This window comes from Pongo abelii, chromosome 8 (assembly GCF_028885655.2).
Source record: "Pongo abelii isolate AG06213 chromosome 8, NHGRI_mPonAbe1-v2.0_pri, whole genome shotgun sequence".
Classification (NCBI taxonomy): domain Eukaryota; kingdom Metazoa; phylum Chordata; class Mammalia; order Primates; family Hominidae; genus Pongo; species Pongo abelii.
In genome coordinates this window covers 97,527,898-97,550,332 of record NC_071993.2, presented here as the reverse complement: position 1 = coordinate 97,550,332, position 22,435 = coordinate 97,527,898, and the positions used below count along the sequence as shown (strand labels likewise).

Sequence of the window (22,435 nt, the reverse complement as noted above, 5' to 3'; positions counted from 1 at the left end):
GAGCCCGCATCGCCAAGTCAATCCTAAGCCAAAAGAACAAAGCTGGAGGCATCACACTACCTGACTTCAAACTATACTACAAGGCTACAGTAACCAAAACAGCATGGTACTGGTACCAAAACAGAGATATAGATCAATGGAACAGAACAGAGCCGTCAGAAATAATGCCACATATCTACAACTATCTGATCTTTGACAAACCTGAGAAAAAGAAGAAATGGGGAAAGGATTCCCTATTTAATAAATGGTGCTGGGAAAACTGGCTAGCCATATGCAGAAAGCTGAAACTGGATCCCTTCCTTACACCTTATACAAAAATCAATTCAAGATGGATTAAAGACTTAAATGTTAGACCTAAAACCATAAAAACCCTAGAAGAAAACCTAGGCATTACCATTCAGGACATAGGCATGGGCAAGGACTTCATGTCTAAAACACCAAAAGCAATGGCAACAAAAGCCAAAATTGACAAATGGGATCTAATTAAACTAAAGAGCTTCTGCACAGCAAAGGAAACTACCATCAGAGTGAACAGGCAACCTACAAAATGGGAGAAAATTTTCGCAACCTACTCATCTGACAAAGGGCTAATATCCAGAATCTACAATGAACTCCAACAAATTTACAAGAAAAAAACAAACAACCCCATCAAAAAGTGGGCGAAGGACATGAACAGACACTTCTCAAAAGAAGACATTTATGCAGCCAAAAAACACATGAAAAAATGCTCACCATCACTGGCCATCAGAGAAATGCAAATCAAAACCACAATGAGATACCATCTCACACCAGTTAGAATGGCAATCATTAAAAAGTCAGGAAACAACAGGTGCTGGAGAGGATGTGGAGAAATAGGAACACTTTTACACTGTTGGTGGGACTGTAAACTAGTTCAACCCTTGTGGAAGTCAGTGTGGCGATTCCTCAGGGATCTAGAACTAGAAATTCCATTTGACCCAGCCATCCCATTACTGGGTATATACTCAAAGGACTATAAATCATGCTGCTATAAAGACACATGCACACGTATGTTTATTGCAGCATTATTCACAATAGCAAAGACTTGGAACCAACCCAAATGTCCAACAATGATAGACTGGATTAAGAAAATGTGGCACATATACACCATGGAATACTATGCAGCCGTAAAAAATGATGAGTTCATGTCCTTTGTAGGGACATGGATGAAATTGGAAATCATCATTCTCAGTAAACTATCGCAAGAACAAAAAACCAAACACCGCATATTCTCACTCATGGGTGGGAATTGAACAATGAGAATACATGGACACAGGAAGGAGAACATCACACTTCGGGGACTGTTGTGGGGTGGGGGGAGGGAGGAGGGATAGCATTGGGAGATATACCTAATGCTATATGACGAGTTGGTGGGTGCAGCGCACCAGCATGGCACATGTATACATATGTAACTTACCTGCACGTTGCGCACATGTACCATAGAGCCTAAAGTATAATAATAATAATAATAATAATAATAATAAAAAGAGAAAAAAAAAGCTAAGTTTACTTGAATTTAAAACAAGAAAAATAAACTGAAGTAGAACTTTCAGTCAGAGCTACTATTTTTTCGTTTTATTTTTTGACACATAATAATTGTACATATTTATAGGGTACATGTTTATTTTATTTTTTTGAGACAGAGTCTCACTCTGTTGCCCAGTCTGCAGTTCAATGGTGCAATCTTGGCTCACTGCAACTTCCACTTCCCGGGTTCAAGCAATTCTCCCTCCTCAGCCTCCCAAGTAGCTGGGATTACAGATGCCCACCAACACGCCTGGCTAATTTCCTGTATTGTTAGTAGAGATGGGGTTTTACCATGTTGGCCAGGTTGGTCTCAAACTCCTGACCTCGGGTGATCCACTTGCCTTGGCCTCCCAAATTGCTGGGATTATAGGCGTGAGCCAGTGCATCCAGCCCATATTGATGTTTTGATACATATAATGTGTAGTGATCAGATCAGGGTAATTAACATATCCATAATCTCAAAAATTTATCATTTCTTTGCATTGGGAATATTTTCGATATTCTCCTTCTAGCTATTTGAAACTATATAATGCATTGTTAACTATAGTCATCCTACAGTGCTATAGAACACTAGAACTTGTTCCTCTTATCTAGCTTTAATTTTGTATCCTTTAACAAATCTTTGTATATCCTTCTTTCCTCCTACCCTTCCCAGCCTCTGTTATCCTCTGTCCTACTTTTTACTCCTATGAGATCAACTAATTTTAGAGTGAGAACATGTGGTGTTTAACTTTCTGTACCTGGCTTATTTCACTTAATGTCTTCCAGTTTCATTCATGTTTCTGTGAACAACAGGCTTTCCCTCTTTTTATGGCTGAATAGTATTTAATTGTGTGTATACACCACACTTTCTGTATCCATTAATCTGTTGTTGGACACCTAGGTTGATTCAATATCTTGGCTATTGTGAATAGTGCTACAATAAACATGGGGATGCAGATGTCTCTTTGATATACTGATTTCCTTTCCTTTGTACAGCACTAATTTTAAGAGGTATCTGTTCCTGAAAGATTGTGTAAAGATTATGGGAAAATATGAAAGCCGTCAGGAGGTTGGATTTGTATAAACTATATGTTACAATTTTAAAATGTTACAACTTTAGGCAGTATCAGTTGATCTCTACTTTGAAAGTTGAATTGATTAGTGCTCTAACACTGTATCCTACCTTGCTTCCCCCCAGCTCCTGATTCTTGTGGCTTGTATTATTTTTACTTTGTAAAATTTACATTCTGTTATGCTAATATAATTCCCATAGGTGGTACTGTTGCATTTAAACAAGTTCAGTAATAGCCATTGTTTCCCTGGTTTTAAATTCTTCATTTTGATTCATTTTTGGTTGGATGGATTTTATTTCCTCCCTCAAAATAGGGTTTATGGGTACTTTACTCTTCAAATTCTTTCATGTTTGAGAATGTCTACTTCTTAGCTTTATAATCTTAGATAACAGGCATAATGCTATTTCACTTTTTTTTTTTTTTTTTTTTTGAGACAGTGTTTCACTCTTGTTGCCTAGGCTGGAGTACAATGGCACAATCTCGGCTCACCGCAACCTCCACCTCCCGGGTTCAAGCAATTCTCCTGCCTCAGCCTCCCGAGTAGCTGGGATGACAGGCATGCGTCACCATGCCCAGCTAATTTTGTATTTTTAGTAAAGACGGGGTTTCTCCATATTGGTCAGGCTGGTCTCCAACTCCCGACCTCAGGTGATCCGCCCACCTTGGCCTCCCAAAGTGCTGGGATTACAGGCATGAGCCACCGCGCCCGGCTGCTATTTCACATTTTATACACTCAATCTTTCTAGACATTTTCTATTAAATTTTGGCATGGAATTATGCTGTTGAGAATCAGCCTGATTTTTTTTTCTACCTTGCATATTTTCTGATTTTTTTTTTCTTTCCCAAATGCCTGCAGTGGTCTTCCCATGTCTTGAAGTTCAATAACTTTACTAGGATACGTATCATGGATAATAATTCTGTATCGCTTTTTCCCAACTATGTTATGTGTCCTTTTGCTGGTAAGATTCAGCTCTTTCACTGATTCAAGGAAAATGTCCTAAATTATATCACTGTATACTTTTTACATGTTGCAGCTCTATTTACTTAAACAATTTCCCCCCTACTTGTTACGTACTTTCTTTTCTTCAGGGAGATGTTATTATTATGTCTTATCTTTGTGTGTTCTCCTTACCTATCACCTTCTAATTGCTTGAATAAATTTTTCCATATGGATTGATATGATTACCTCAAGCCTTTTTACTTCATGCCATTGATTTGCTTTTCAGGTGTGTCTGTTTCTTTTCTTCCCTTTTTTTTTTTTTTTTTTTTTTTTGAGACAGAGCCTTGCTCTGTCCCCCAGGCTGGAGTGCAGTGGCACGATCTCTGCTCACTGCAACCTCCGCCTCCTGGGTTCAAGCGATTCTTCTGCCTCTGCCTCCTGAGTAGCTGGGACTACAGGCCAGCGCCACCACGCCCGGCTAATTTTTGTATTTTTAGTAGAGACAGGGTTTCACCATATTGGCCAGGGTGATCTCAAACTCCTAACCTCGTGATCCGCCCTCCTCGGCCTCCCAAAGTACTGAGATTCAGGTGTGAGCCACTGCACCTGGCCAGGTGTGTCTGTTTCTATTCTCAGCTCCTGCTCATTCATCCATTAGATCTGCCCTGATGATGTTCTGGCCTCAATTTATTTTCTTAACTTAGCAGTCTCTTTTTATCTCATTCTGCTGTTTTAACATCTTTGAGCCTCTACTTCAGTGATCACATATATTTATTAAGGTCTCTTACAGTGAAAAGTATTTTTAGGAAAACAACTATTCTGAATGTTATGTTTGCCTTTTGACTTGGTTCTTCAAGTCTTAGCCATGTTCTCTTTCTTTTTTCCTTTCGTTGTTGTTATTGTTGGAGCATGTTTGTGTAGTTGCTTAACAGTTTAATCTTGCTCATTCTTAAAATGAGTTGTTTATTTAAACCCTAATGTTTGTTATCACATACTGTGGTTGAATTATCTTCGATATTCTGCCTTATTTGATATGCTATTTTTTCTCTTTTTAGGCTAGTATTTAGTGCATCTACTTTTCAGTTGCCCAGAAGTGTAGGGTTGCAGGGAAAGGAAGGGAGTAGATTCTACCGCAGCTGAGTGAAGTTTGTTAAGGAGGATTACTCTTTACTCTGAATACTCATTAGATGTCCTGGACCAGACAACATCCCGCTAAGCTCAGGATTTACCAGTCTTCTGGAAGTTGGCATACTCCCCTGGTTCAGCTCAGTGTCCTGAAAGATTACAAGTTCTGTGGGCCCTTAACTCTGCTAAAATGGTATGTGGGGCTTCTGCTCTTCATGGCTTTTCAGTACTTTTCTTTAGGTTGTCTTCTCACCCTCTTGATTTGCTTCTCCCCAGTATGAAGGTATTATTTGGAATGTTAAGGATTGACTCACCCCCTTTCTTCAGTACTGCTTCTATGGGATGGGGTTGAAAGCCACACAGAACCATCAGAAAACAGAATATTTTCCTGCCTCTAACCTTTAAAAAGTTTTTAGCTAAGGTTTTATGCCATTCATTTCTTTTATGATTGCCGATAAATTTTGGTTCTTTCTTTGCTGCCACCCCTGCCCCCTTTTTCTGAGGAATAAAAGGCCAGATTCTTTGGGAAAATTTAGTTTATTGTGAATCCATATACAACTGAAGTAATTAACAAGTATAATTCAGGGGTCATTACTAATCTCTCACACTATTCATTTTCATGACTTTGTATCATTATCTAAAAATCCTTTAATAGACATGTGTTTTCCTTTTTTTTCTTTTTCTTTTCTTTTCTTTTTTTTTTGCGACAGGGTTTTCCTTGGTGGTGTTTTAAGCCACTAAAGTGTGGTAATTAGTTATGTAGCAACAGTTAACAAATATAATATATGAATTTTTACAGGTACTTTTAGAAGTAAGTGATTTATTTTATTTTAATTAAATCTGATTTTCTCTCTTAAGGGAAACTTTCTTTTTTGTTTAATAATAATTAAAGAGGAGGCTTTGCTACTGTGTTTCCAAACTTGGTTGAATTTTGTTGCTTTCTTCCCCCCTCTCTCTTTTATCTACTTCTCTCCCTCAATGCTGAGGGCAGAATAAGGAATTTAAGTTGTTTATTGGTCCTAACTATAAGTGCAGCTTAGAAACACTGATGGAAATGGTTTAAAAGTGTATTGGAACCCCACTGTAATATTGGTTTTAGAGAACTGGTCAGCATCTAGGTTAATGGCAAATGATAAGTTCAGTGTATTGTTAAAAATTTACTTTTAGTATTTAAAAAAACCTGGTTTACATACATCCAGAACACTGCACAAATCATAACTGAATAGCTCACTTAACTTTCTGCAAGGTGAGCATACCTATGTAACACACCCAGAGGAAGAAAAAGAACATTTTCAGAACTCCAAGCTTTCCTCCTGCACCCTCACTGCTTAGGACCCCCTCTTCCCCAGAGGTAACTGCCATTCTGGCTTCTGTCACCAGCGGCTAGTTTTGCCTGGTTTTGAATAGTATGTTCTTTTTTGTTTTTTAGCTTCTTTAGCTTGACCTTATGTTTGTGAAAATCATCCATGTTGACAAGCAGTAGTGGGTTCATTCTCATTGTTTTATAGAATTCCATTGCATAAATATGCCACAGTTTATGTACTTATTCTACTATTATAGAGTTATACTAATTTTACTTTTGTAGAGTGGGTTAGTTTCATTTGGGGCTATTACCAACAGTGCTGCTATAAACTTTTGTATGTGTATTTTGGTTAACGTTCATTATATACTTGGAATTGCTAGATCATAGAGTGTGTATTATTTAGCTTTAATAGATATTACAAAATAGGTTCCCAAAGTTACTGCATCAGTTTACACTCCCTCCAGTAATATGTGAGAATCACAATTGTTTCATATCTTCACAGAACTCTTAGCATTATAGTTTTTGTCATCATCATCATCAATTTTAACCACTCTGATGGCTGTTAGTGACATTTCATTGTGCTAATCTGCATTTTTCTGCTGACTCGTGATGTTAAACACCTTTTCATATGTTTGGTGAAGGTGAATAATTTTCAAACTTTAGGACTTGATCCATTAATGGGTTATGAAATCAATTTAGTGAGTTAAGGCCAGCATTTAAAAAGTCTGAAATAGAATAGAAGAGAGTAAATAATGGTTTATAATGGTAAATATAGATTTGTGAAACTTTTGTTTAATTTCCTAAATATAAATATACACATATATCAGCTTATTATATAAAATGTTATATTTCTTTTTGTGAACTATGGTCAAAAAGGTTTTAAAAAACCTTGTTGTGTATTATGCATTTAAGAAAAATCTACAACTTGATTAAAACATAAAGACCACACATATCTCATTTAGCACAGTACTGGGAAATAAATCTAATAGCTGAGATAATGGAAACATGATTCATAATGATTTTGTTAGGCTAAACTGGAAGCAAACTGTTCAGACGAAATACACAGTAAAGTAAAGCCCTTCATGTGGTAAGTATAAAGTCCTTGTAATTGAATGGGAGAAAGCTGCTTTGACAGCAGTGTGGAGGTAAAGACCCAGAACAGTCAATCCTAAACACAAAGTCCTAGGTCTCCAATTCTTGAATGAGAATAGTGGCTTGGGAATCTGCATGTTTCTAAAGCTCCTGAGTGATTCTGATAATCTGGCAGTTTCAGCAGCCACTGACCTCAGCCGGAGATTCTAGTGGATTTTGCCAACTGCAAGGGAGGAATCTCCTGGAGGAGGTGTTCTAAGTGTGTGAACCCTTTTTAAGCTGAACACTCTAAAAAACCACCATATTTCAGAATAATTCTACCCAGTTTCTTTTACTCCCTAAATTATCATTCTATAGCAGTGAAACTCAGAAGAAGCCGTGTAATTAAAGAACCATTATCTACCATTTCTATACAGTTAGAACGGAAGACAGGCAGCAGAGTTAATTTACTTCCAATCCCTCTCTATGCAGATTATAACTCCCTGATCCCCTTTTTCTCTGAACCTGTACTTCAATGGCACCCCTAATGTGAGTTGCATATATTCCTCAATTATATAATACTTTAGGCTTTCGTCTCTGAGATTTACTGTACTTTAACATTTGTATGCATTTTACAGTAAAATTTTGAAGGCTTTATAAGCATCCTGCTTTCTAATTAACAGTGAGGATAAAATGTTAGTGTGATTAAATATTAAACGTGCATACTTAAGGAATATTAAAAATCAGTCTAGTTTTTTTTTTCCTTTTTTTCTTTCTCACCTTTGAAGGTAAGATTTATCCTATTCTATACAAGGTTTGGAAGAATGAATGTATAATTTAGAGAAACACTTCCCTGAATACCAATATTACTTTATATAGTAATTATGGGATTTTAAATGCCAATGAGTTCTTTTTCTTTTTTATAAAAAAGTACTTATAATAAAGCACTTTTGACAAGCTAATCAAATAAAACAATATAAGATTTAATTATCAGCTTTCTAAAGATTTTATGAACCAGATTGTTTCTACTGACAGAATCATTTAGTAATTTAGGAATCTCAGAATCCTCTTAAATCTTTTATTTTGTTCTTAAAATAGTGGTTTTTTTTTACATGCTCACTACAAAAATATCAAGCCTAGAAAAATATAGAGACAAATTAAAATTTCTTCATCTCAGGTAAAACTACTATTGATATTTTAGTTGATATTCTTGTAGACATCTGAGCATACACAGACATGCTCACATAAGCATACATCCAGTTTTATATAGAAAGGTTAATAATATATGTCATATGATATTCTATTACTTATCTTTAAGAGCTATGTGTTTTTAATCCACTCTTCTGTTGTTTCTGTGTTAGTAAATACAGACATACATCATCATTTTTAATGGTTGCATTATACATATTATATACAGTATATATATATACCATATCTAATCTCCTATTGATAATACTTAGATTGCATTCTTTTTCCTCTATTATGTGTTTAATAACATCTCTGCACATTAGTCATTTTGCATTTGTACAATTATCTTCTTAAGACAAAATCCTAGATGTCTGATAATTGCCAAACTGTCTTCCAGAATTATTTCAGTTGACACTCCCAATAGCAACGTAATAGAATGATTGCTTTTTCAGTTTTCTAATATTGGATTTTGTCTTTCTTAAATATTGGCAAATGATAAAAATATGTCATTTAAAAATTTGCATCTCTTTATTAATGAAGTTCTACATATATTTAAGTGCTTATTCGTCATTAGTTTCTCGCTCTCTCTCTTTAAAATAGAGATGGGGTCTTGCTATGTTGCTCAGGCTAGTCTGAAACTCCTGGCCTCAAGTGATCTTTCCACCTTGGCCTCCCAAAGTGCTGGGATTATAGGCATGAGCCACTGCGCCTGGCTTTGGCCATTAGTTTTTCTTCTTTGATCAGTTGCTTAAATATTTTTATTGGGATGGTTGGCTTTTTGTTTTTTCTTTTACAAACTCTGAAGTTCTTACTATGGGATGGCTGTGTTTTGTATTGACCTGTAGGAAATCTGTGAATATTGTGATATTGCCATTTAGATTTCTAGTTTATGATTTGACTTTTAACTCTTCACAGAATGATTTCTGAATTAAACTAAATGTTGCTTATAAATGTCACTTATTTATTTTGTTACAAACATTTATTGATGTTTCGTTTTATACTTTCAAGCTTTTGTATTATAGTTAAGAATGGTCTTTGTCATCTCAGGATTGTGGAAATACTTGCCAATATTTTCTCATAGTCCTAGGGTTTAATTTGTTTACATGATAATCTTTGATCCATGTGGGATTTATATTTAATCAAAAGATAAGAAGCCAGTAATACTTTTACCTCAATTGCTGGCCAGTTGTGAGACTTCATGAATATCCAATTTTTTACTAGTGATTTAAAGTGACTCCTTTTATGTTGAATTCCCTTATATATTTGAATCAATTTGAACCTATCTTGTTTTATTGATATCTTTTTGAATAGTTATTTTGGGGCTTTTATTTCTGTGGCTTTATACTTTTTTTAAAATAGGATAAGTATCCCTTCATTATTCTTTTTCAGATTATCTGTACATTTTTGCATGTTGACTTGGTGAGCTTTAAAATCATTAACAAAAGCCATGCCAGTTTATTCATTTGGGGTTATATGGTATTTATAGATAGAGGGGAAATAGGTACTTTTATAATACTAGATTTTCTTATTGAAAAAATAAGTTTTTTCCCCAATGGATTTAAGTATTTTAAAAAATGTACCTCAGTAGCATTTTGTATTTTCTTCATATAGGCTCTAGGTATTATTTTTAAAAAGCTTTTTCCTAGGTGTTTTTAGTTGTTGTTAATTGCATGATCTCCACACTATTTTCTGATTGTTAATGGTTAAAACATAAAATATTAACTTTTGTTTATTTATTTTATATCCAGACACTTTAGCAAGCACTCATTTTTTTTTCTAGTAATATTTCAGTTGATTTTAGCCTTATAATGTCTCACCAGGTGGAAGTGAGGAGTCTAAGAAGTAAATATAACTACCTTATTGTAGGATGTCTTGAAATCATTAGAGAATGGTGCCTAATGTAGGACAGAGTTTATGAAATACAATTTGTACATCCGGGGCAGACTGAATATAGACTAATCACCATGATTGAAATATAATGTGTCAGCCTAAGTGTACTAGAATGAATAAACATACCACTTAAATGAGATTATCTAATATTCTGAAATGTTCTTTGTACTCTATTAATCTCTCAGGATTAATCTTTGTGAATTCTGTATTATTTACTTAGCCAGGAAAAAGATGGGATTGTTATTTAAGTGGGAAGGCATAGTTCTAGTAAGGAGAGTGTGAAGAAATGGGAGAGAAAACAAATTTCTTCAAAATAGTTTACTAGGTTGTGAATTCCAGGCATGCTAATTTTTTAAATACTCCACAAATAAAATATAACTTTTTTTGTCGTGAGTAATTTTTCCAACATAATACCTGTTACTTCAACCATCTACCCTATTGAAACACCCCCAATACCAGTAAGTAGGTGTAAAATGGTCTGACAATGCCATCTGGTGGCCTCCTGGGGAATTGTGTAAAGTAACCTCTACCTGCTGGACTTCACTCCTTGGTGAACCTGAGGCACCATCCTGGGCTCATGTCTTGGATGCCATATTCACGCTTGAGAGCAGGCATTTATGCTGGGGCTGTAGACAAAGAAAGACGAGAAATCAAAGTCCACATCTGGGAAAGGCTGCTGGGGAAATAAGGAAGGTGCCCAAAAGGCCACATTCAGAGGAGCTGGTTGAGAACAAGGACTAGATTTTTCTTTTCCCTCCCTCTTCCGTTTTCCCTCTTCCTTACTCCTTCCCTCCCTCTCTTCTTCTGAGTTACTTTCCCCCACACTGCCCGCCTTTTTCTTAGCTCTTATTCTTGCATTTTCAGGAAAGCCTCCCTCTTTCTCTTCCCTCATTCTGTTTGGGAGCCACATCATAATCCTAACTACAGCTGATAAATCTAAGGGTAGTGCTTGTAGGTCAGCTTTATTAAGGAAAAGGGAGGCAGAAGTTTGCAAATGAAGAACCAGCGTCATGAACGCCTGAGTCCTTGGAAGGGATCAGAAGTTCCCTTCAACATTACCATGGCCTCAGGTTTTCCCCTTCATCCGACATGATTTCCCCATTTGCCTGCACGCAGGATTTTTGTCTCTTCTACTCACTGCCATATCCCTAACACCTGGAACAGAACCTGTCCAGTAAAACAAGCTCCATTAATACTTATTGAAGGAAAGAATTCTAGAGGAGTAAGAACATCTGGATCATTATTTTTTACTATATTTCAGTGTTGTCTTCCTGTAAGTGTTATAGTGATGCTAATTTTCATTGTGAAAATATGAGTTTGGATTTCTGTGGGATAATTTAAGTATTAAAGGATATTTCTAGCAGAAATTGTTTTTTGAGTTCTAACCTACTAACTGACTAACTTTCAGAAAATAACCTGTTGGTAAGTTAGGGACTCTCTGTATCTTTCCTTTTTATGTTTCAAGAATGTATCTTTTATACACATAAAGGAAGTAAAAACAACAACAACAAAATGACCAGCTTTTTTTCTGTCTTTGCTTCTCAAGTGCTCCTAGCTTCCCAAAAAAGAATCTAAGACTATTAAATATGAGGAAAACACAGGTTTAAAAAGCTGAAAAATATTAAGCATTTGGCAGAACATCTTTTCTGTATATGTTTTCTCTGTGTGCACAGACTTGTTTGCATTACAAATCCTTGATCACAGACTTGGAGTAATATTTATTCCCCCTATAGAACTAAGCACAGAGAAAATATTGGATTTCCCTAACATTTTTCAGAATTGCACCCTTGTTTTGTGATTCTCCTAAGAACTGGAGAGAGAAGTCAGCCTGCTTTTATTTCTTAGATTGTTCCTCTGACATTGCTGTTGTGTGAGAATTTTCTGTGGGTAAAATAATAATAATAATAATAATAATAATGATCATTTTCTGCTAACCATTTCAACACTCTAGGATTCCCAAACTATCTCACGAATCTGTGTGATCTTAAAGAAATGCTTTTGCTGTAATGCAAAGGGAAAGCTAAAATGAATTAAAAGCTGGCCTAAATTAAGACAGCTGGGATGATCACTGGGTGTATAATACCAGAGTGTGGTAGACCTTGGTTAAGTTTTGAGAATGTGTCACAACATCCTACATCAGAGTTGATATGTTGTCCTGGTTGATTTTGGTGGCTGTGGTCATGGGGAGGGGGAGCTTTTTAAACTTTGTTGACTACATGGATTGTGAAAAACTATAAGGCATGCACAAAGCATGGACTGACTTTAGAGTCAGAGGGCTCTCAGGCTACAATCTGGCAATGCCTCTGTGTGACCCGGAATAAAAGAGGTAACATCTCAGAGCCTTAGTTTACCTTTCTGCAAAATGGGAGTAATGATGCCTACCTAGAAGGGCTGTTGTGAGGACTGGCTCTGGTACCTGGCTGGCAGGACTTGCTTAGTTGACCAGTTATGATCACAGTGTTCATCTGTTATCTTTCCATCTCTCCACTAGGTACCTTGGGATCACAAGGCCCCTCACATACCCTGTGAGGCAGAATGGGAAATGCATGGCGAAGATGATTCTCTCCGTCTGGCTTCTCTCCGCCTCCATCACTTTACCTCCGCTCTTTGGATGGGCTCAGAATGTAAATGATGATAAGGTGTGCTTGATCAGCCAGGACTTTGGCTATACGATTTACTCTACCGCAGTGGCATTTTATATCCCCATGTCCGTCATGCTTTTCATGTACTACCGGATTTACAAGGCTGCCAGGAAGAGTGCTGCCAAACACAAGTTCCCTGGCTTCCCTCGAGTGGAGCCAGACAGCGTCATCGCCCTGAATGGCATAGTGAAGCTCCAGAAGGAGGTGGAAGAGTGTGCAAACCTTTCGAGACTCCTCAAGCATGAAAGGAAAAACATCTCCATCTTTAAGCGGGAACAGAAAGCAGCCACCACCCTGGGGATCATCGTCGGGGCCTTTACCGTGTGCTGGCTGCCATTTTTCCTCCTCTCGACAGCCAGACCCTTCATCTGTGGCACTTCCTGCAGCTGCATCCCACTGTGGGTGGAGAGGACATTTCTGTGGCTAGGCTATGCAAACTCTCTCATTAACCCTTTTATATATGCCTTCTTCAACCGGGACCTGAGGACCACCTATCGCAGCCTGCTCCAGTGCCAGTACCGGAATATCAACCGGAAGCTCTCGGCTGCAGGCATGCATGAAGCCCTGAAGCTTGCTGAGAGGCCAGAGAGACCTGAGTTTGTGCTGTAAGGTCATTTATCACTATTTTCCTTTTATCCCCCAAACCCTTTTATGCAGCTTTTTGAAGCACATCACAGAAGGCTTCCTGAACGAGTAGCTAGCTTAGTTTTTACTAAACATACCAGATTTGAATTGACAATAGTATAGACTCCAGTCTTCCACCCAGTAAAATTCCAAAAGCCAAAAATAGGTACTTAGTTGGATTGGTAGATGAGACTAATTTGCTGATGAATTGCAATTGATGTGATTGACAACAAGGCAGGTGGTATTTTCCCTTCTTTCTCCATAAATGACATCCAAATGATATCCTTACATCTGAATTTGTGTAACATTATTATTTTAGTTGTTATTATTCTTCTGTCCAGTAAAACTTTTTTGATGACCTCATCCTTCACAGATAAATTCTTCTTTTGAGGTAGGAGGCACAATGATCTTTTTAGTATGCAGTTACATTCACCTGGGCTGAAAGGAGGCAGCCCAGGAAAAAGAACAGTGGTTAGTGTGGGGAGATGCCAGGATGAGGCAAGGTCTTAAAAGCTACAAGAGCTGGACATGGTGGAGCGCCTCTGTAATCCTAGCCGCTTGGGAGGCTGAGGTAGGAGGATAGCTTGAGCCCAGGGGCTGGATTGTGCAGTGAGCTATGATCATGCCATTGCACTCCAACCTGGTTGACAGAGCAAGACTTGCCTCTAAAAAAATAAAAGAAAAAGAGCCACAGGAGCTTTTAGGAAATGTTCCTGCCTATTTTGGCAGGTGAGAACCAAGAATTGGTCTAAGAAGTCTTAGTGACTTTCAAGGAAGCAATTAAAATAGTTTGTTGGGATCTGAAAAAGGATCTGATGGTGATAGAGAAATGGAAATTTCAGAAGTGACCCACATGTTAAAAATTTGGCATTGTAAAGAAGGAAAGATAGTATAATAGTTAGAGGTGTCAACATGTCAGATGAAGACTTTGTTTTAAATGTGAGGTAGAGGAGATTTCTTCACGTTTGAAAGTCAGGGGAAAAATAAACTCGGAATGAAAAATTGGAAGGTTCTGGTGAGAGAATGAGCAGATTAATGTTGGAGGTGTCCTTCTTCACTGAGCCTGGCAGGAAGGAGTAGACTAGAGAACGAGGGACCACTCTAGCAGAGAGGGACCTTCCTGGTCATCTTGTCCACCTCTTTCAACAGAAGAGCTAACAGAAGAGCAACAGAACATCAACTGAAAAGTGAGATGTCTCACACTTAGCTAGTGTCACAACTAAGTCTAGATTCCACATCATCTGAATCCCGGTGCTACTCATTTTTCTTATACTGGACTGCCTTTATCTTACAACTGAAAGTTGGAAGACTACAGCTATGCTAATTCTTAAGCTGAGTGTAGCTTCACAGGCATTCATGTTTACTTCTATATACTCTTTTGTACATGAGATTGTTCACAATATAAAAAGTAGCATTAAAAAATAATGTAATTTTAAGTTCTAGAACATGTAGTATGAGCAAACCCAGATATCTTACTATGCCTATAAGAGTTCATTGAATTGACCATTAGGATTTTCCCACCAGATTCTGAATTCCTTCAGAGGAGGAACAATGTCTTAGTCAGATTTCTTTCTGCAGAATCTAGTACAGTGCTTGACACGTAATAGATGAAAAATAAAAGTAGTAACTGGTAACCATTATTGAACACCCGCTACATGCTATGCAGCATGCTACCTGCAAAATAGGTGCTTCTAGCATCCCCACTTTTCAGAAGAACAACTTAAGGCTCGGGAACATAAAGTAACTGACCTGTGTTCACACAGTCCCTAAGTGGTAGCTGTGATATGAATCACCCCGATGCTTGTATTGAATGTTATGCAATAATACTTGTCAAGTGACTTCAGTATATAGGCAGTGAAGAGTCTCAGAATATTTTTGAGCTGGAGACTAGCCATAAGCTCTCTAAGAAGACAATGAGAATGACTTGTTACTCTAAGTGAGTAAAGTTTATTAGACTTACTGCACTATGAGTGGTATCCACTCCTAGACAGTCTTAGTAGTTTCTCAGATGAAGGAAATAAGGCAAGGATATTGATAGAGTTTTGGGGCTTGGGCTGAGTGATTTGAAGGTGGGGAACTGGTGAGGATTAGGCAGAGTTTATGACATAATAGCTTTAGACTGGTAAGTACAGCTAGATGAGGGCTGTGAAGTGAGTGTTAATGAGCAAACTAGTCTTGATAAGTAGGCTATTTTTGTTGGCATATAGTCTTCTGAAAGTGGCTGTTTCCTAGAACAAATAGCTAGGTTATTTTGCCTGGCTCCAGCATTTTTTAGCACAGGAAAAGGAAAGCATGTTGGTTTTAGTTCTCAGAAGTAACATGGGAAGGTCTCCCTGGCAATAGTGAGGAGGGCAGACAAGGGAAAAATGGGTAGCAGAGGATCCAGTTAAGCAGCCAGTGTATAAAGTAGGAAAGAACAGATAAAGTCATGAGCAAGGAAACACTGCTATATTTGCATGCATCCATAGGGTCAAAAAACTTGAGAATCATTTTATTGATTATTTTAGTTAATAATTCATAGATAATTCAGATAGATCATAAAATGGTAATCTTTAAAATGTAACACAAAAAGGTCTTCCAGTTTAAAATAATAACATGCGTTTGCTGAGGATTCACTCTCAGACACTTTGCTGAGCACTTTATGTGAATTTGATCAATTAATCCACAAAAGTTTATTATAGGTTAGTTTTCTTCATTTCCATTCTGAAAATAACAAAACAAGGGCTTGGAGAAGTCAAATGATTTCCCCCACAGTCATACAGAGAGTGATAGAACTGGATTTGAGCCCAGGACATCTGTGTTCAAAAGTGCTTTTAACTTCTATGCTACTGTGCCTTTTATAAAAATAAATCAGCTAACATAAAGTCTAAAGATATTTGCCTTTGTATCTTTAGCTAGTCTGGAGGCTTGGGTGTTGTTTTCCTGTAAGCTTAAGACAGAGGTCAGCAAACTTTAATTGTGAAGGGCCAAGTGGTAAATATTTTAAGCTTTGCTAGCCATATGGTCTCTATTGAAACTACTCATCTCACTGATGAGTAATTTGTCACAGACATAAGTAAACGGATAGACCTGTGTACCGATAAAACTTTATTTACAAAAAGGGGCTACCAGTTGTATTTGGCCCACAGGCTATAGTCTGCTGTATTTTCTTTGCATTTCTCTCAGTTTGAATTTATAATTACAGAATACCCACTTCATTAAGGATGATTAGCCTAAAAATATCCATCAACTTTAGGAAATGTCTACTATGGCTGCCATGCATTGAGGAAGATACAGAAAACAGATGATATCTTTCATGTCCTTATGCGTATAATTTTGTTGGATGTACCTTACACAAACAGACATATGTTGCTATGGCCTGAATGTTTGTGTCTCCTGCAAAATTCATTTTTTGAAACCAAATTCCCAATGCAATACTATGAAAATGTGGATTCTTTAGGAGGTAATTAGGTCATGAGGGCAGGCCCCTCATGAATGGGATTATTGCCCTTATAAAAGAGGCCTGAGGGAGCTTGTTCACACCTTCTACCATGTGAGGAAGCAGCTAGAAGTTACCATCTATGAAGCAGACAGTGAGCCCTCACCAGACGTGGGATTTACTGGTGGCTTAATCTTGGATTTCTCAGCCTCTCGAACTATAAGAAATAAATTTCTGTTGTTTATAAGCTACCAGTTGACGGGATTTTGTGACAGCAGCCTGGCTAGGCTAAGACATATGCACATGCAACATTTCTGTAATAAGGAAAGGTGGAGACAGGAAAAACTATAGGATTCAAAGGAAAGGAAAATAACTCAGAGCTTACACTAACCCTGATGAGAGAAGACTTCCTGAAGGATATGAACTCAAGCATGTCTATGAAGTTGGTCAAAGAATTTGTAGTGAAAGGAGAGCAGAAATGGTATTCTAGGTGAAGAGGACTTTTTTTGTAAAGGCACCAATGTGGGAGCTTATGCAAAGGACCATCTGGCTGAAGCTAAGCATTTGGGTACAGGAACTGTTAGAGATCAAAGCAGAAAAGTAGATTGAGATGAAATTATAAAGGATCTTCTGTGCTAGCTCCAAGAATTTGGACTTTTAGTATTGAGAAATGGTTCTTAATCAGGAGTAATTTTGCCTCCCATCCCAACTCTCTGGAGACATTTGGCAATTTCTGGAGGCGTTTTTGGTTGTCACAAGTCTGGGTGGGACACTACTGGCATTTACTGGGTAGAGGCCAGGGCTGCTCTTAAGGATTTTACAGTATACAGGCCAGCAACCCCCCACCCACCCCCTAACAAAGAAGTACCTAGTCCTTAATGCTAAATTTGGGACACTCTGTAGTAGTAAGCCATCAGTGAATCTGCAAGTAGGGGAATAGAGTCATCAAAATGGTCAAGACTGATGTAGTAGCACTGTGTGGATAACTCAGAAGGTAGAAAATGGATGTAAGGAGTCTCTTCATTGGCTTGTTTTTCCCAGAAGCATTTGAGGGTCTGCTATGTACAAAGCATGGAACCAGGCATGGTAGGGCAGAAATATGAGTAAGTGACTGTTGCAGTCTCTGGAAGCTTTTAATCAAGTGTGCTGGGATGGCTGCAGAGGTAGTGGTGGCTAGTAGAAGACTTGTAATCAGAACCCTTTCCTCCCCCTGCCTCTCTCTAGCTCTCACTCATCTTGTGGCCACCCTGCACATTCTGGGTTCCTCCAGACTCTGGGCTTTCTCCAGCTCTTTTCCTCCCATCTAGCTTCTGGGCTTTTAGTCTCTCTTACCTTTTCACCTTGCTCTGCCTTCTTGGCTCTACGTATTCTCCTACATAATAGTTTCTTTCTTTCCTGTATAAACCTATAAGACTGTTCCTACTCCCAAATATTTACCCATTTTTCCCCATTTTCTTGATCAGCATAACCAGAACCTCAGGAGTTCATCAGGCACTCGAAAATTTTCCCTGGGGTAATGAAGTGAATAGATGGAGGAAAAGCTGTGAATACTTTTGCACTGGTAATTTTAATTTACTGCTATCAATTTTAATCCTTTTCACAAGTATTCACAGATTGGTAATATAAAACCAAATGTGATAATGAAATATAATCAAGAATTCTTTTTTTCTTTTTAAATTTGATTTACTTATGGATTTGCTTTGAATTGCCATAAATTGCAGGAGGGCCTGCACAAGGAGGGTGCTGTTGAGACCAGGAAAGAGGCCATGGGTGTCTGTGTGGGTGCTACAATCTCAGACCATCACAACTAGTTAGCAGGTGGGTAGCGAGGAAAGGGAGACTTTGGAGATAGTGCTGTGGTCTGGAGGAATTCAGAACGTGAACTATGTGAGCAGAGCAGTGCTGAGCTGGAGAAAGTGTGGTCTCTCCTGTGCGGGGAAGAGACAGTGGCCCTGGGCTAGGAACATGTCTGTGGAGCACAGATGGTTGCCAGTCCCCTCTTCAGATACCTAGGAGCCTAGAGTGCTGAGTCTGGGCTGAAGTGCAGTACTTGTCCTCAGGTGTTATTGTGTAAGGCTGAGGGGAAAAGCCAGAAACCATGTCTCCAGCAAAATCCATCTATTGATCACCCATCTGAAGGGCTGGGCTGAGAGGGGGACCTCAAAGAAGGAAGAGCAGGACTGCAGGCAAGACAGCCAAATGGCAGGGTAGGGGGTGCTTTAGATGGGGTGGGTAGGTGGAGATTAGAGGCACAGTCCCAGTCTCTGGGTCCTCATAGACCTAGCTCTTAGGCACATGATGTAGTGTGGTAAGTTGAGGCCTGTGGAGGTGCAGAGTTAGGGGAGTGGCTTTACATCAGGAGAAAGGGACTTTTTCTCAGCCCTTGGCTGACACTTCTCTATCACTAATGTCACTTCTGTGCATCTAGGAACGAGGGAGAGAAGTGAAGTTTCTTGGTCCCTGCACACATACCTTACAATAAAACACCTTCCTAGGTTTGACGGAGAGAGCAGGTCTCATTGGTAATCATTATGTAGTCATTATTCTTTTCAAGTAGGGCAGGTGCAATAGTATTTTGCAAGGATTTTTGAGAGCAAAGTCATTTTTGGCTATAGCTGTATTAAAAAGGTGAATTTCTAAATGGGTTATTTGGGGCTAATTTGCAAATATATTAAAGCCTTGGCAACTTGTGGAAGTTATAAAATTTATGAAAAGAGTCACAACACTTTTTCTTTCCCTTGAAGGATACTCATAATCCCTTAAAAGCCACAAATGATTCAAATTACTGACTGCTGTAAAAATTAAGTCCACCCACCACAAAATGAAAACTCACATTTACAGTTCTGCTAAATTATTTTCTATTTTTCTCTCTCTTTTTTTTAGACAAAATGCTGACTACTGTAGAAAAAAGGGTCATGATTCATGATCGAAAGCAGAACAATGGAGATGAAATAAACAAGGCAAAATAGAGGTGGAAACAGAAGGAAGTCATTTGCTGAGACTGCAGAATGGAATGCAGCTTCTGTCCTTTCTTGGGATGTCTAAAACGTGACAAACAGGGTGATCTGCTGTACACACTATCTTATGAGGGAGATGGTGACTTCTCCTTTTTTCTGTGGATCAGTGCTATTGTGTGTTCTCAGTTTAAGATAGCAGATCATGTCAGCAGTAAGCACACCGACAGAACTGAGTTCCAGAAAGGAAGCAGTTTCTGGTGCTTTGCATATGTCCAAATCCATGCAAGTGGGAGAAAGTTCCAGTGCACACTTCCCATGCTTCTGAGTCTAGGCATTGTGGTGAATATGCAAGAATCATTCATAAGACAGAATGTATTTTGTTGTATGACAGAAGGCTTTTCCAAGCAAACTGCAGTGAGCGTAGTGTTGAATATGTTGCATGTCCATGTTAGAAAACAGAATCCAGTCATCAGCTAATACAAATGATTTCCCAGAGCAGTGTTTGTTTCAAGCTTCTGTCAAATAGTTTGGCTTTTCTGCAGGGTCTCTGTGATTTCCCCACCAATGTACTTTTCTTTGTTAACTCACTTATTATGGTATAACTCAGGAACAGGTCTCAGGATGGAGAGAAGCATACAACTTGAGCAAAGCTTTTTCTTGTGCTCTGAAGGGTCTTGAGAGGGGAGGGGGATGCCTTCTGTGAGGATTTTTATCGCAGTGAAGCTCAAGTGGTACCCAACTGCGTTGTAATTAACATGATTATTGGCATGTTTTTGACTCTCATTTTCTACAAGGCTGCAGTGGGCCCACCCATGGGCTGGCCCATAACTGTATGTTATGTGGAAGAAGTGTGGGAATGATGGGTTTTCCATGAAATGTGATGCGTCTGGAGATGGGGCATAAACATGTTCATTCTTGTTGAGCTGCATTGTATTAAACCAAATTGTGTGAAGTGAGGTCACCTGGACCACTCTTGGGAGATGCTTCAGAACACCAGTCTGTTCCTTCTAGAGAATTTGTTTTTGTGTTCTGTGTATCTTAAATCAGATGTGTGCCTAAGCAATTCTGTCCTCTGATTCCCACCCCTACCCACCAAAAAATGGTAGACATGAAAGGCAGATAAGGAAACAGAAAAGGTCTCTTTGCAGATATATATTTTTTAAATGGCACTGTGTAGTAATTAAGAGCTAAGGAGACAAAGACAGTAGATGAGAATAGAAGAGTACCTGTACCTACAAGGGGAAAAATGAATGCAATTCTTTATTTGATAAGACTGAACTGAAAGAGAATATTATTTTCCTACAATAAAGCAAGCTGTCCTCTCACAGGATAAAGTGGAATTCCGACATGGATTATGGACTTCTTCTAACTCCCATTGACATTGCTTCTTACCAGACACGGGGAAAAGCTGCCTTTCCTGAAAGGGGAGGAGGACACTGTCCTTTCAGACAAAGCTTGTACAAATTCCTGAACCGCAAATTTGCTAAAGTGACCGTATATATTATATTCATAATTTAAATGATTATTTATGGTCAGATACATATTGTTAAACTTGAAAATGTTTTATTACATTACATCAAATAAAGTTTATTTGTAGCTGAAATAAAGCAACGTAAGTAAAAATTTTTAATTAAAGGTCTTATGTCATACATGTTGCTGTCCGTAGAATGGCTAAAGGGCAGACGTTTTACATGTTTGCTAAAATCCTAACAGGTAGCTAAGACAGCTGTGGTTTCAATTACATTTCACTGTGGATTCATTCACTTAGTGACTTTATTTTTATAAAACAATAACTGTTCATTACTTGATCTGATTAATGAGCATTGTTTGGGCTCCTGGCACATTCAGCATTGCTGGCATCAAGGGGACAAAGATGGGTATGGCACAGTCCTTGCTTTTAAGAGTTTGCCATCAGGTAGAAGGCAGACATGTCTCGGTTTGTCACAATATAGTATAGTAAGTGCTATAACAGGTTTTAGGGAGTGACTTTTTCTTTCCTGTAGTGTAAGACAGGGCACTATGGTTAGTTGGATTGATTCAGGTTTTCAAATGTGTTGTTTAATTTTTTATTAAGACCTTCTTGATTCATATTGGTTCTTTATCCTGCCTGACTTGAATGCCCGACTGTTGACCTCTCTGCTTCATTCTGGCTATAGAGGCTGAGCTTCATGTGTATACTGTACTTTAAATATATGGCAGCAAATGAAAGGAAAAGGTAGAAATGGAAAGGGGATGAGAAAAATAAATCATTAATACAGTTTCACATATGACATAATTTGTGCCAAAGACACAGCTTTTGTTTTAACTAAGAATTGGGAAAATCATTGAAATGAACATTTTATATATAATGACTGTTCAAGCAAGAAGGACTATTCCTCTTCTCACTCTAGGGTATCAGCTGTCATTTTCTGGCAAGGCTGAGTACTGGGAAACCATGCTTGAGAAGTAAAGCACTTACTTGTAAGAGATAACTGAATCACTGTTGCCTTAGCATTTAGTTTTATTCTGTAAATATTAAACAGGAGACACTCAGAGTTCCTAGGTTTTCTAGCAACTGTTTCATAACTGAAAGCACTGATTATGTTGTCATGGGCTTGATATGCTTGTGCATGTATTTGATGATCATACTTTCATGTAGTTTTATTAGGTTCATTGATTGCAGGCAGTGGGTCAAAAA

General features: G+C 38.1%; 1 protein-coding gene across 1 annotated transcript in view; it reads left to right on the top strand.

Moving 5' to 3' along the window:
- The window catches only part of HTR7 (5-hydroxytryptamine receptor 7), a 117,116-nt gene extending 95,751 nt beyond the window's left edge, over window positions 1–21,365 (top strand). Inside the window, exons 2-3 of the mRNA XM_024254307.3 lie at window positions 12,609–13,364; window positions 19,685–21,365. Of these exons, the coding sequence (XP_024110075.1) occupies window positions 12,609–13,364; window positions 19,685–19,727 (799 nt within the window). The 3' untranslated portion in view covers window positions 19,728–21,365. The remainder of the gene's footprint in view (window positions 1–12,608; window positions 13,365–19,684) is intronic.
- Window positions 21,366–22,435: the final 1,070 nt, after the last annotated feature.